Here is a 15,615-nt window from a genome sequence, read left to right on the forward strand (position 1 = left end):
CAGCTTAATAAGTCATGGCTGCAAAATACCAACATGAATTGGTGGAAGCCGACCTTGGGAAACATCAGTTTGAATTCTGTAGAAATGCTGGAACACGTGAGGCAATACTGACCCTACGACTTATCTTAGAAAATAGATTAAGGAAAGGCAAACCTGCATTTCTAGCATTTCTAGACTTAGAGGAAGCTTTTGACAATGTTGACTGGAATACTCTCTTTCAAATTCTGAAGGTGGCAGAGATAAAGTATAGAGAGCTAGGACTATTTACAATTTGTATAGAAACCAGATGGCTGTTATAAGAGTCAAGGGGCACTAAAGGGAAGCATTGATTGAGAAGTTAGTGAGACAGGGTTGTAGCCTATTTCCTATGTTATTCAGTCTGTATATGAAGCAAGCAATAAGGGAAACAAAAGAAAAATTTGGAGTAGGAATTAAAATCCATGGAGAAGAAATAAAAACTTTGAGGTTTGCCGATGACATTGTCATTCTGTTAGAGACAACAAAGGACCTGGAAGAGCAGTTGAACAGAATGGACAGTGTCATGAAAGGAGGATATGATGAACATCAACAAAAGCAAAACAAGGATAATGGAATGTAGCAGAATTAAATCAGATGATGCTGAGGGAATTGGATTAGGAAATGAGACACTTAACGTAGTAGATGAGTTTTGATATTTAGGGAGCAAAATAACTGATGATGGTCGAAGTAGAGAGGATGTAAAATGTAGACTGGCAGTGGCAAGGAAAGTGTTTCTGAAGAAGAGAAATTTGCTAACATCTAGTATAGATTTAAGTCTCAGGAAGTGTTTTCTGAAAGTATTTGTAGAGAGTGCAGCCATGTATGGAAGTGAAACATGGGCGATAGATAGTTTAGACTAGAAGAGAATAGAAGCTTTCGAAATGTAGTGCTACCGAAGAATGCTGAAGATTAGATGAGTAGGTCATGTAACTAACGAGGAGGTACTGAAGAATTGGGGAAAAGAGAAATTTGTGGCACAAGATGACTAGAAGAAGGGATCGGTTGGTAGGACACGTTCTGAGGCATAAAGGGATCATCAGTTTAGTGTTGGAGGGAAGCGCGGAGGGTAAAAGTAGAGGGAGACCAAGGCTTGTTTACACTAAACAGATTTAGAAAGATGTAGGTTGCAGTAGTTACTCGCAGATGAAGAACCTTGCACAGAATAGAGTAGCATGGAGAGCTGCATCAAACTCTCTTGACTGAAGACCACAGCAACAACAACAACAAATCCAGTACCTTCTGCACATTCATCTTATAGGTGTGGGAGACAGATACCATCCTTGTTTCAGTTCTCTAATTATTCTGAAGGCCTCTCAAGAAATTGTACAGACTCTTGTTTCAAGCTATCCAAGTTGTATTTCGTAGTATCCACTGTCCTCATGGGAATATTTGCCTCTTTACTTTGTCTTTGGCCCTTGGATGTTGCTATCATCTTTGCACCTAACAGGAAGTGATCTGAGCCACGTTCTGTACCACTTTAGGTGCTTAACGTCATTTGTTGTTAAGTTGGAATTTTTCTTTTGAGTAATATAGTTTATTTTCGACCTAATATTTCTGGAAGGACTCTCTCATGTGTACTTGTGGATCTGCTTGTGGGGAAAGAAACCATTTAGAATCTTGAATGACAATGTCTCGCACATATTCACTAATCCTTCCCCATTGTCATTTACTGTGTCATCTCCATATCTTCCTACTACTCCCTATCAGTGGCCACCCTCTACTTTTCCATTAAAATCTCCCATTAAATGATTTCTTTGTAAAATGCTATATTTTAATTTCCCTTCCCCTTGACCTTTGCTTCACTGAAATACTTCTCTTTTCTTTGTACCCAAATGCTGCACATTCCACATTATTATAAACATAGTCCTTTTTTGTAGCCATTTTCATCTATGTGATGATCCAGTCTCTTTATTGTTTCCAGGCTTTTGACTGAGATCTTGAGCTGAGAAAACATTTTACTGGCCCAGCGATTCAACCCCACCTTCATGGACTGGGCAATATTTTGGGTTGCCATCCCATAGGCAGACGGCCTCCCAAGGCTTTGAGCTCTGCCCACCCAACAAAACAAGCGAAAGAAACCTCAGTACTGGAGGTAGGGAAGATGGGACATTGTGAGACACCCTTCATCTCGTTTCTCCCCTGGGGCCTGACCAGCGTGGGAGACCCTACCGGCAGTCATGCTGCCACCAGTAAAGCCCTCCACTTCATTGAAATTCGCAAATCCTCTTGCCCACATGGGCATTGCTACAGTAAGGCAGTGTCTCGTGAGAAGGAAAAATATGGTATCCTATGACTATAATATCAGTGAGTTACTTTTGGCCTCAGCCAACTCGTACAAATACCTGGATGTACACTTTGTACAAATATGAAAGGGAACGATCACCTAGGCTCAGTCGTGAGTAAAACTGTTGCTAGGCTTAGGTTTATTGGTATTATATTGGGGAAGTGCAATCAGTCTACACAGGAGAGTGCCTGCAAATCACTCATGTGACCCATTCTAGAATATTGCTGTAATGTGTGGGATCCATACCAAAAAGGACTAACGGAGTATTGAATGTAGACAGAGAAGGGTAGTACAAATGGTCGAGGTTTGTTTAACCTGTTGTAGAGTGTCACAGAGATGCTGAAGAAACTGAACTGGCAGGCTCTTGAAGACAGGTGTAAACTACCCCGAGAACGCCTACTTTCAAATTTCTCACATAGGGATCATAAGGAGAAGATTAATTTAATCTGTGAATGCACTGTAAACAATAATTCTTCCCTTTCTCCGTATGTGAATAGAATGGGAAGGAACCCTAATAACTCATACAGTGGAGCATACCCTCTGCCGTACTCTTCACAGTGGTTTGCAAGTATCAATGTAGATATAGGTAGCAGGCAGAGGTGCTATACAGAGCAGGTATTGCCTGTTGAAAGATGAATGTCTGATGATGGTTTACAAATTGACCAAAGCCGGTCACCATTGTCATAAATGTTTTTTAAGTGATCAAGACTTTTTAAATTTTTGTACTGAGGTCACTGTTCTTCCAGTAATGTTTTGCAAAAATGATTAAGTAACTTTTAATTAGTCATACAATACATTGACTGATTAAGATCTGAAGTATTACTATGTCAGTGACAATTAAACAACTGATGCCCTCATTTACACGATGATTGCAACTGTTGGTGAAACAACCCCAGCAGGGCATTAATTGTTGTGGCAAAACATGACGGTTAACAACTTGCTTGGTCTTCCCCATCATGCAAACATGAATTTGTTTCAGAAACACCACTAGATACACTGCTTATGTGCCTCAGGAGCATTTATTTTGTCAGGAATTTCTAAAAGAGCACACTGTTTAGTGCCCGACATTTGTACACATCCAACAGTCTAATTATTCTTGTTGTTCTCATTAAATATTTGGATGCTATTACTTTGATATGTCACAACTTTAATGTGGTGCCATAGGCACTGAGTTTTCTCTTGTGGAATATGAGTTTTCTAGAACTGACTTATGGCATAACTTAAGAAACATCTTGTGCTGTTTTCACAGATGATGACTGGCCTCGAGTGTGGTCATCGTTTCTGTGTCCAGTGTTGGGCTGAATACCTTACAACAAAGATAATGGAGGAAGGCATGGGACAGACAATAGCCTGTGCAGCACACGGCTGTGATATTTTAGTAGATGATGCAACTGTGATGGCTCTTGTCCGGGACTCGAAAGTAAAGTTGAAGTACCAACATCTTATAACGAACAGTTTTGTTGAGGTGAGTAACTTGAACTCGTTGATGTATTGTGTAAGTGGATATTCATATAAAATAACCACAGCATCAGCTGCTGCAGAAAAGACATTGTAATGAATGTATATGTTTTCTGAAAGTGAGGAAGGTGGGGGACAGGGAATGAATAATTACAAAGAATCTAATTCTCGGACAATAGAAAGTCCAGTTTGGAATATTGGTAACAAATTCTGTCATACATAGAATTTAGAGGAAGGGTAAACAGACAAGTAATAAATGAGTATTACTGATTTTGTGCAGTCAGCAATATTAGTACATCATTGGATACTGTATACATTGAAATTGTCTCTATAACTTGCAACACCAATTATTATCCCATCATTAGTGTATATCTTTAAAGTGACCAAGTCTTGTAATAAGTTTCTCACCAAGTGCAGTGGTACAGCAGCAAAACTGAGCAGTCATAATCATTCGATGATAGCTTGTTTCGTAGCTTTCTTAAACAAGTTATTACAAATTAGCATGTCAGGATGAATTTGTTGCCCCTACCCTTGGCAATAACTAAGGTACTGCTTCATTTCTAATGAATGCAACATTGCTACGAAGTTAAACACTTCCTGGTTAACACTGTGGTTCTTGATCATGGTAAAGCAGAGAGGGGGTTAAGAGATTCTGCAGAACTGTGTTGAGAATACTGTTTCACAGTACCTACTGTTCACATATTGGGTTCTTTCAGCTGTGGCCCATAGATACAGAATCTTTTACACAATGTTTTGAAATTATGGTACTCATTTTATTTCTTGCCATTCTGGATGTGAAAATTGTATGCCAGTTTTGATCCAGTGTTGTAAATGTGGTAATCTTCTTATTACAGTATTTCAGACCCATCTTCGAATGTATTAAAAAGGTGTGTTTTATGGGAAAATATATACACATTTTTTATTAGTTGAGAAGACATTTGAAATACCTTAAATAATTGCACAACAATGTAAAGAAAGGATAGGTAGCTGCTTGTCATAAAGATGACACGTTATGTTGCAAACAGGCACAATTAAAAGACACTTACACATTAGCTGTCAGCCACAGCCTACATCAGAAGAAGAAAGAGAAACGCATACTAGTCATTCGTACAAGCAAGCAAACACCACAGGCACATAACCACCAACTTCGGCAGCTCAGATCTTCCCACCTTTCAGGGTGAATTCTTGTGTTTCATAGCTCCTGTACAAGGTTAAATAAATTCAACAATTCTGAAAAGAATAGAATGCTACTCACTTGAAAGATGGCAGATTGAGTTGCACAATAAAAAGGCTGTTAAGAACTGATCTTTCGGTCAAAGCATTCTTCAGAAAGGAAAGGAGCAAAACACACCCATGTGCGCCCCCCTCCCCTGCCGCTGCACCCCCCACACACTCACAAAGTGAGTGAGTGCGAGTGTCACACTAGGAGACACACACACACACACACACACACACACACACACACACAACTCCTATCTTCGTCTGCTCTAGCTGGACTGCAACTGTTGTGTTGAACGAAAGCAGTAATCTGGAGTGAGGCAGGAAGGGGGGTGCAGTAGCCACCAGAAAGATCACGGGAGGCGCACATCAGCACGGCGCGTCACGGACAGTAGTTGCCGCAAGTAGAGTCCCGTCCACCAGAGGGCACACGAGAATTCGGACGCGACCTCTGACGGCGTAACAACAACAACAACTACTACTACTACTACTACTACTCAGGCAGCACGGGCCGTGCCCAGTCAGTTAACATCGAGCATGCCTAGGGTACAGTCCCGGTGTACGCCAAGTGAAGTGCGACGTAAACGTGAACAGTGTTATTACACAATTGGTGACGAGTAGGGTCGTTCTTTCGCGTGTTGCGTTGTTGTTCCGGTTTCGCAGGTTCTCCACGGCATGGAGGATTTAGTGCGGGTTTTGGTTGAGCAGCAGACGGAGCTCATGGCCACCATGAAACAAGTGCTTCCGGCGTTGCTCTCCACGCAGTCTGCTCCAGTGCCATTCCCTCCTCCCTTTCCCCCGTATGACGAGACGGCGGAGGATTGGGACGCATATAAACATCGCCTTCGGCAGCATTTCGAGGCATTTCGTGTTGCCGATGCGGAGGTATGTCGTGCTCTCTTCTTGTCTTGGATATCTCCCTTGCTGTATCAAGTTTTGCGGCAGCTAGCGCCGTTGCAGGAACCCTTGTCCTTGTCTTTTGACGCACTGTGTTCATTGCTGTCTTCATATTACCGCCGCCGCATGCATGTTGTGGCGGCTAGGGTCGAGTTCTATCAATGCAAGAAACAGCCCCATCAGTCTTACCAGGCGTGGGCCGCTACCCTGCACGGTCCTAGTCGCAAGTGTCATTTTGTCACGGAGCAGTCACGAGAGTTGTATGCCCACGTTATGGTACGCGACGTCATTGTTCGTTCAGCCCCTGATAGGGAGATCCGGCAACGGGCCCTGCAGTTAGAAGACCCTTCCCTCGAGGAAGTCCTGTCCGTTGCTCAATCGTATGAAGTCTCTCATGTCGCAGGTCAACAGCTGGAAGCGTGGTGCAACGTCGCGGCAGTTCAGGGTGGCGCGGCCGCGTCCACTGCGTCCGGGGTGGACGACGTGCGAGCGGTACAATCCGGCCGTTACGGCCGCTCCCGCACGGCGTGTAAACAGAATTCCGACCGCTGGCCCCTGTTGCCGTCCTGTGTGTCGTGCTATAGACATCACGATCGGTCAGAGTGCCCCCAGTGTTGGGCCGTTTGTCGCAAATGTAATAAAAAAGGTCACATTGCTAAAGTTTGCCGCTCAGCTTCAAAAGAATCGAAGGAAGCAGGTACAGAGGACATGGACGTTGACATTCAGGAAGTTTCACCGGGCCAGGCTCCCGACGCATCGGCACGCAAACTCTTTATCGAGGTGTCAGTTCTGTCGCGCCGGTTACAACTGCAAGTAGATACGGGCGCGGCAGTTTCGTTGTTGAATGCACAAACTTATTCCGACCTTGGATCGCCCCCGTTGGCGCCAGTTTACCGGCGTCTATGCGGTTATGGTAAACAGTTCATTCCCCTACTGGGTCAATTCACTACCGACGTGACTTACAAATCAGTCACTCGGCCTATTACTTTTATTGTTGTCAGTGACGCGAGCTCCGCTAACCTTTTTGGCCTGGATGCCTTTCAAGCTTTTGGTTTTTCTATCGCTGACACCATACAGTTGGTCTCCGAAGACGTTCCCTATCAATCATTGGAATCTTTGATCTCAGACTTTCCAGATATCTTTGAGGAGGGCCTGGGGCGTGTTTCAGATTTTGAAGCTCACTTAACGTTGAAGGCGTCGGCTCGCCCGCGTTTTCTACGCGTGAGGCAGACACCTTGGCTCACCGCCCTCAGGTAAAGGAAGAGCTAGACCGGCTGACAGGCCTAGGGGTCGTTCTTCCCATTTCTTCTAGTGAGCGGGCTTCGCCCCTCGTTATTGTAAGGAAGCCCTCTGGAAAATTACGTATTTGTGGTGATTTCAAGGCCACCATTAATTCCCAATTGGTGGTGGACACCTATCCTTTGCCTCGTGCTGATGAATTGTTCTCCGCCGTGGCGGGAGGCCAATATTTTTCGAAAATCAATCTTTCGGAGGCTTATCATCAGATACCACTTGATGAGGACTCCAAACGGCTGGTGGTCGTCAACACCCCGTTTGGCCTTTACCAATATCAGCGGTTGGCCTTCGGAATATCCAGTGCCCCGGCGATATTCCAGCGTTATCTTGAGCACGTCACGTTGACAATCCCTCATTGTATTAATTACCTGGATGACATAATTGTCACAGCACGAAGGAACACTTGCACAACCTTCGCACCCTCTTTCTCAAATTCAGGTCTGTGGGCTTGCGTTGCAACCTGCATAAGTCAAACTTCTTCCAACCGTCCATTGAGTATGTGGGCTACACCATCTCTCAGCACGGCGTCCAGCCACTAGGAAGTTTGGTCCAAGGTATCGTCGACCTTCCTCGGCCCGCTTCGCTGAAAGAGTTACAAGCTTTTTTAGGCAAGATAGCCTATTACCACCGGTTCATTCCCAGGGCTTCCACTATAGCCCACCCCCTGTACTGCCTTCTGCGCAAGGGTGTTCCTTTTGATTGGTCGCCTGCATGCGAGCGAGCATTCAACTCGTTGAAGGGCCTCCTCACGTCAGCACCTTGTTTCGCTACTTTTGACCCCCATAAGCCGTTGGTCCTGGCTACAGATGCTTTGCAGTATGGGGTGGGGGCGGTCCTGGCCCATCGCAACGCAGATGGTTCCGAGCAACCACTGGCGTTTGCGTCTAAAACTCTTAGTCCCGCGCAGGCCCATTACTCCCAGGTGGAAAAAGAGGCTTTGGCTATTGTCTACGCTGTTACCAAGTTTCACCCTTTCTTGTATGCCACGAAGTTTCAGTTAATCACTGACCATAAGACGTTTATATCGTTATTTGGCCCCGCCTCTCAGATTCCGGATAGGGCGGCCCACAGACTACAGCGCTGGGCCTTGTTCCTCTCTAAGTACCATTATGACATTCATTTTCGCCCTACCAGACAGCATGCCAATGCCGACGCTCTTTCCCATCTTCCGGTGGGCCCGGATCCTAAGTTCGATCGAGAAGAGATTATGTATTTTCATTTGGATGTGGCGTCCCGGCAAGCGGATGATCACTAGTTCTAGAGTCGCCAGGGAAACGGCAGCTGACCCGGTTCTCCGGCAAGTAGTTCGCCTCATTCAGCAGGGGTGGTCATCCCGCCCTCCAGGCCGCACCTCGGACCCTCTTCGTAATTATTTTATTCTACGAGACCACCTCTCGGTCTTGGAAGGAGTTCTCCTTCTGGCTACCGATGATACAGCTCCTCGCGTGGTTGTTGCTGCAAGTTTACGAAGGGAGGTCCTCACGTTATTACATGCGGGGCATTGGGGTGTTTCCCGTTCTAAAACCTTGGCTCGCAGACATGTGTACTGGCCTGGTATTGACAGAGAAATTGAGCACTTGGTGGCCGCCTGTTCCCAGTGTGCGAGCCAACAGGCATCTCCCAGGGCAGCGTTCTCTTCCTGGCCGCCAGCAACCCAAGCATGGGAACGTGTTCACATCGATTTTGCGGGCCTGTTTCTCAATGGCTTTTGGCTCATTGTCATTGATGCTTATTCCCAATTCCCATATGTGGTTCGCTGCTCCTCAACCACTTCAGAAGTTGCAATCCAGGCACTAGCAAAAATCTTTTCTGTGGAAGGTCTGCCAATCACCCTGGTCTCGGACAATGGACTGCAGTTTATTTCGCAGACCTTCCAGGATTTTTGTAGGTGCTTCGGTATTCGGCACGTTTGCTCTCCCCCCTTCCATCCACAATCGAATGGGGAAGCCGAGCGCATGGTGCGCACATTTAAGACGCAGGTGAAAAAGTATGTGCACGAATTTCCTGCGGAGGAGGCATTGACGTTTTTCCTGACGGCATACCGGACCACACCAATGGGCGAACGCAGCCCCGCAGAGCTCCTCCATGGGCGCCAACCTAGGACTCTGCTGCACCTCTTCCGGCCTGGTCCTCGCCAGTCTTCGCAAAACGGAGTACCTGGCTTTCCACTGGGTATGTCGGTCTGGGCACGTGTGTTTGGTCGCAATCCACGTTGGATATTGGCGGTGGTCCTGCGCCGAAATGGCCGCCGGCTGTATACCTTGCAGGCAGGGGACCGGGTGGTACGTCGTCACCAAAATCAGCTACGTCCACGTTTGGGCACCCACCCTCCGACACCGGCTTCCCCATTGCCGGCACCCGTGTTGGTTTCTCAGGGGACGTTACCGCCTCTCCCTGCTGTGACTGCCGCACTGCGATCGTTCTCAGCCTTGGCAGCCTCCAGTAGCTCCAGCACCGGCATCGCCATCGTTCGAGATGCCCCAGCGAGAGCCGGCCCGCCTCACAGGCCCGGTTTCTCAGGAGGCTGGTTCACCTGTGGTCGTCCCTTCCCCATCGTCCCTGCCACTGGGTCTTGCCCCTCCCGAGGTGGCACAGGATCCGGAGTTCGACAGCTTGTCGCCCCATTCTGTCCTGGGCTCTTGTGGTGGGACGACGGGGGCCTCTTCGTGTGGGTCACTTCCAGCCGTATTCGAAGGTTCTGGCTCGAGGATTGGCAGATCCCCTCGACTCCGGCCTTCCAATGGATGTGGAGGTCATCGCTCCTGCCCGACGCTCCACCTTCCGACGCAGTGGATCACAGTGGCTTCACACCCGAAGGAGGAGGAGTGCAGTAGCCACCAGAAAGATCGCGGGAGGCGCACATCAGCACGGCGCGTCACGGACGGTAGTTGCCGCAAGTAGAGTCCCATCCACCAGAGGGCACACGAGAATTCGGACGCGACCTCTGCCGGCGTAACAACAACAACAACAACAACAACAACTCAGGCAGCACGGGCCGTGCCCAGTCAGTTAACATTGAGCATGCCTAGGGCACAGTCCCGGTCTACACCAAGTGAAGTGCGACGTAAACGTGAACAGTGTTATTACAGGGGGATAGTAGGGTAAGGGTGTAAGGGTGTAGACTAGTGAGTACAGTGGTAGAGAGTAGTGCACAATGAGAGTGAGAGGACATGAATTGGAAAGAGGTGATAGGATAGAGGGGATGGAAACCGTTGGGTGGAGAGTGTGGAGGCAGTAGGTTATCATAGGTTGAGGTCGGAATAATTTAGAGAGCAGAGTGTAAAGATAATTCCTATCTGCACGTTTCAGGAAAGCTGGTAGTGATGGCGAGGGTCCAGATGGCCCTGGTTGTGAAGCAGCCATTGATGTCAAGAATGTTATGTTCAGCTGCATATTGTGCCACAGGGTGGTCTACCTTGCTCTTGGCCACAATTTGGCAGTGGCCATTCATCCTGGTGGGTAGCAGGTTGGTAGTCGTACCAATATGAAAAGCTGTGTAATGATTGCAGCTTGTTTTAGGTGGAGGGGGAAGAATCTTAGTAGGATGCCTCTCATTACAGGGCATGATGAAGAATGTGTTTCAGTTTTTCTCATCTCGGGGTGGTATTGGGTCACTAAGGTGCATTCCTTCATAGCTGGGTCCTGGGAGGAGGAGGAGGAGGAGGAGGAAGGGGGGGGGGGGGGGGGGGGGGCTCGGCTCTTGGGCGGATTGGGTGGGTCGGTATATGGCTCAGGAAACTGGTTAACAAGCTAGTTCTGGGAGTTGGTGCCTGTCTGTGAAGTTCTTTCTGATACCTTCAAGACACTGGGCACAGTAGTTCTTGTCAGTGCAGATACGCCAGAACCAGGTGGCCATGCTTTAAGGGAGGGATTTTGTGGAAGGGATAGCAGCTGTCAAAACACAGCTACTGTTGATGGTTGTTGGGTTTAGTGTGGTCAGACATGTGAATGGAGTCATCAGAGAGGGGAGGAGGAGGAGGAGGAGGAGGAGGAGGAGGAGGAGGTGGTGGTGGTGGTGGTGGTGGTCAACGTCCAGGAAGGTGGCACACTGGGTTGAGGAGGACAAGGTGAAGCGAGTGGGAGAGAAGGTGTTGGAGCTATGAAGGAATAAGGATGGATTGTCTTAGCCTATGTCTAGATCATGAAGATATCATCAGTGAACCAGAACCAGACCAGGGGTTGGGTGTTTTGGGAGTCTAGGAAGGTATCCTTTAGATGACCCATAAACAAAAAAAGTTGACATAGGGGGGCCACTGTGCATGTGCCCAGTGACTGTGCCATGGATTTGTTTGTATACAAGGGTGTATATCCCCCAGGAAACCAGGAAATTTGGGAAAAACATGAGATTTTTTCACCTGGGAAAAACTGGGGAAATTTTCATTGTTTTAATTTTCAGTTCAATTTTTGTGATTTTGGCTGGTAAGAGCTGATACTGTAACAAAGAATTTTACTTTACCCCACTTCTGCAGAACAGTTCTGCAACAATAAAATGTAACCAAGTGAGTAACACCAAAATAAAAATTTAGTTCCAAAGAAACGTGCCATTTAAAACACCAAAACACACTGTACACACAAGCATCTTCCAACAACAAAATGTGTCAAAGGCTTTAGGACAAAGAGCATACATACACTTCATAACAACAAACTGCTTTCTACGAATGTGACATCACAACTGTTTGCATTTGTAACAGGTTGCAGGAAAACATTGTGAATAGTTGCTTGTGAAACATTACTTACAAAGCAAATTTCCTTTTATACAAGATGAATAATGTTGTGTGTTAGTATTTGTGATGAATTCTTTAATTGCAGCACATTTGACTCTCATTCAAAACTTAATACTTTGAGCGCCAGCCGCTTGGAAAAATTTCAGGCTTAGAACACCATCCATTTATGCCATTATTTAAAATTTTAATGGCACATATGCATTTGATTTGTCCTAAAGGATAACACAAGCTAAAAAATACCAAGAATAAACATTAGTTTTCCATATTTATTGCAGTTCTTTCATAAATTACAAATTAAAGAACCTTCAGCATCACAGCACGTCAGGAATTGTTGGTTAATATATTAAAAAACTAAAAACCCGCCGCGATTGCGAAAAAAGCACCTAGTGTTAAGTGTTAACCCAGGTTTCGGCGTAGATAACTAAACCTTCTTCAGAACAACAATAAAACCCACAAGTGCATAAGAAGACCTTTGTCAATGATTAAAAGCACACCATGGCTATACATTTATAAACGAAAAAGAAAAGGAAAACACAAACAGTACATATGTACATGATTAAAAGAACACCATGGCTATACATTTATAAAAGAAAAAGAAAATACAAACAGTACATATGTACAAAGTCAAAACCACTACTTAACTTGCAGTTGCAGTTTATGGCGGGTCATGGCCCATCGAACATAGGCCGGTGTGAGGTGGAGCGTACACCATTAAGTTAAGTAGTGGTTTTGACTTTGTACATATGTACTGTTTGTGTTTTCCTTTTCTTTTTCGTTTATAAATGTATAGCCATGGTGTTCTTTTAATCATTGACAAAGGTCTTCTTAGGCACTTGTTGGTTTTATTGTTGTTCTGAAGAGGTGTAGTTATTTATGCCGAAACCTGGGTTAACACTTAACACTAGGTGCTTTTTTCACAATCGCAGTGGGTTTTTAGTTTTTTAATTACAAATTATGCAGTAACGATGGAAAAACGTGCACTGTGGACTTCTTGAGCAATTTCCCACATAATTGGATTTTCAGTGGAAAAGTCGATGTGCTTGACAAAATGTGTTCAGACAAATAACCCATGAAATATTTAGTGCACAGCAGCAAAATTTGTAATTTTGCTTGTCAGAAATATGCAGCTGCTGCAGTTGAAGCTGTGCTCTTGGGATCCTGCCTAACCACACCATCAGAGGAAAAACAGAAGAAGATTTCGATGAGCAGTATTACATGTGACATCTTAGCTTTTCATGTAGCTGTACTGTATGCATATTAATTTGAACCATTAAGATTCCTATTTGTGTGTTTGTACTACTTAACATTGATGTTGCTATTGGTTGACTACAACACATGACCTATGCCCAGAATATCTGCGGTCATTGGTTGATGAGATCATGTGACATATACATCTACATCTACATCTACATCCATACTCCGCAAGCCACCTGACGGTGTGTGGTGAAGGGTACCTTGAGTACCTCTATCGGTTCTCCCTTCTATTCCAGTCTCGTATTGTTCGTGGAAAGAAGGATTGTCGGTATGCCTCTGTGTGGGCTCTAATCTCTCTGATTTTATCCTCATGGTCTCTTCGCGAGATATACGTAGGAGGGAGCAATATACTGCTTGACGCTTCGGTGAAGGTATGTTCTCGAAACTTTAACTAAAGCCCGTACCGAGCTACTGAGCGTCTCTCCTGCAGAGTCTTCCACTGGAGTTTATCTATCATCTTCGTAACGCTTTCACGATTACTAAATGATCCTGTAACGAAGCGCGCTGCTCTCCATTGGATCTTCTCTATCTCTTCTATCCCACACTGCTGAGCAGTATTCAAGCAGTGGGCGAACAAGCGTACTGTAACCTACTTCCTTTGTTTTTGGATTGCATTTCCTTAGGATTCTTCCAATGAATCTGTCTGGCATCTGCTTTACCGACAATCAACTTTATATGATCATATCATTTTAAATCACTCCTAATGCGTACTCCCAGATAATTTATGGAATTAACTGCTTCCAGTTGCTGACCTGCTATTTTGTAGCTAAATGATAAGGGCTCTATCTTTCTACGTATTCGCTGCACATTACACTTGTCTACATTGAGATTCAATTGCCATTCCCTGCACCATGCGCCAATTCGCTGCAGATCCTCCTGCATTTCAGTACACTTTTCCATTGTTACAACCTCTCGATACACCACAGCAAACATCTGCAAAAAGCCTCAGTGAACTTCCGATGTCATCCACCAGGTCATTTATGTATATTGATATTGTGAATAGCAACGGTCCTGTGACACTCCCCTGCGGCACACCTGAAATCACTCTTACTTCGGAAGACTTCTCTCCATTGAGAATGACATGCTGTGTTCTGTTATCTAGGAACTCCTCAATCCAATAACACAATTGGTCTGGTAGTCCATATGCTCTTACTTTGTTCATTAAACGACTGTGGGGAACTATATCGAATGCCTTGCGGAAGTCAAGAAACACGGCATCTACCTGTGAACCCGTGTCTATGGCCCTCTGAGTCTTGTGGACGAATAGCGCGAGCTGGGTTTCACACGACCGTCTTTTTCTAAACCCATGCTGATTCCTACAGAGTAGATTTCTAGTCTCCAGAAAAGTCATTATACTCGAACATAATACGTGTTCCAAAATTCTACAACTGATCGACGTTAGAGATATAGGTCTATAGTTCTGCACATCTGTTCGACGTCCTTTCTTGAAAACAGGGATGACCTGTGCCCTTTTCCAATCCTTTGGAACGCTACACTCTTCTGGAGACCTACGGTACATCGCTGCAAGAAGGGGGGCAAGTTCCTTCGCGTACTCTGTGTAAAATCGAATTGGTATCCCATCAGGTCCAGCGGCCTTTCCTCTTTTGAGCGATTTTAATTGTTTCTCTATCCCTCTGTCGTCTATTTCGATATCTACCATTTTGTCATCTGTGTGACAATCTAGAGAAGGAACTACAGTGCAGTCTTCCTCTGTGAAATAGCTTTGGAAAAAGACATTTAGTATTCCGGCCTTTAGTCTGTCATCCTCTGTTTCAGTACCATTTTGGTCACAGAGTGTCTGGACATTTTGTTTTGATCCACCTACCGCTTTGACATAAGACCAAAATTTCTTAGGATTTTCTGCCAAGTCAGTACATAGAACTTTACTTTCGAATTCATTGAACGCCTCTCGCATAGCCCTCCTCACACTACATTTCGCTTCGCGTAATTTTTGTTTGTCTGCAAGGCTTTGGCTATGTTTATGTTTGCTGTGAAGTTCCCTTTGCTTCCGCAGCAGTTTTCTATCTTGGTTGTTGTACCACAGTGTCTCTTTTCCATCTCTTATGATCTTGCTTGGCACATATTCATCTAACGCATATTGTACGATGGTTTTGAACTTTGTCCACTGATCCTCAACACTATCTGTACTTTAGACAAAAATTTTGTGTTGAGCTGTCAGGTACTCTGTAATCTGCTTTGTCACTTTTGCTAAACAGAAAAATCTTCCTACCTTTTTTAATATTTCTATTTATGGCTGAAATGATCGATGCCGTAACCGCTTTATGATCGCTGATTCCCTGTTCTGCGTTAACTGTTTCAAATAGTTCTGGTCTGTTTGTCACCAGGAGGTCTAATATGTTATCGCCACGAGTCGGTTCTCTGTTTAACTGCTCAAGGTAGTTTTCAGATAAAGCACTTAAAAAAATTTCACTGGATTCTTTGTCCCTGCCACCTGTTATGAACGTT

At 45.2% G+C, this 15,615-nt stretch overlaps 1 protein-coding gene across 3 annotated transcripts in view; it reads left to right on the forward strand.

Moving 5' to 3' along the window:
* Positions 1–15,615, forward strand: part of LOC126199300 (E3 ubiquitin-protein ligase ariadne-1) — a 92,322-nt gene that overhangs the window by 44,262 nt on the left and 32,445 nt on the right. For all 3 annotated transcript variants that reach the window (XM_049936135.1, XM_049936133.1, XM_049936134.1), the window contains exon 5: positions 3,552–3,767. In XM_049936135.1, the coding sequence (XP_049792092.1) occupies positions 3,552–3,767 (216 nt within the window). The remainder of the gene's footprint in view (positions 1–3,551; positions 3,768–15,615) is intronic.

The sequence above is a fragment of the Schistocerca nitens genome, chromosome 8, assembly GCF_023898315.1.
Source record: "Schistocerca nitens isolate TAMUIC-IGC-003100 chromosome 8, iqSchNite1.1, whole genome shotgun sequence".
Lineage (NCBI taxonomy): Eukaryota > Metazoa > Arthropoda > Insecta > Orthoptera > Acrididae > Schistocerca > Schistocerca nitens.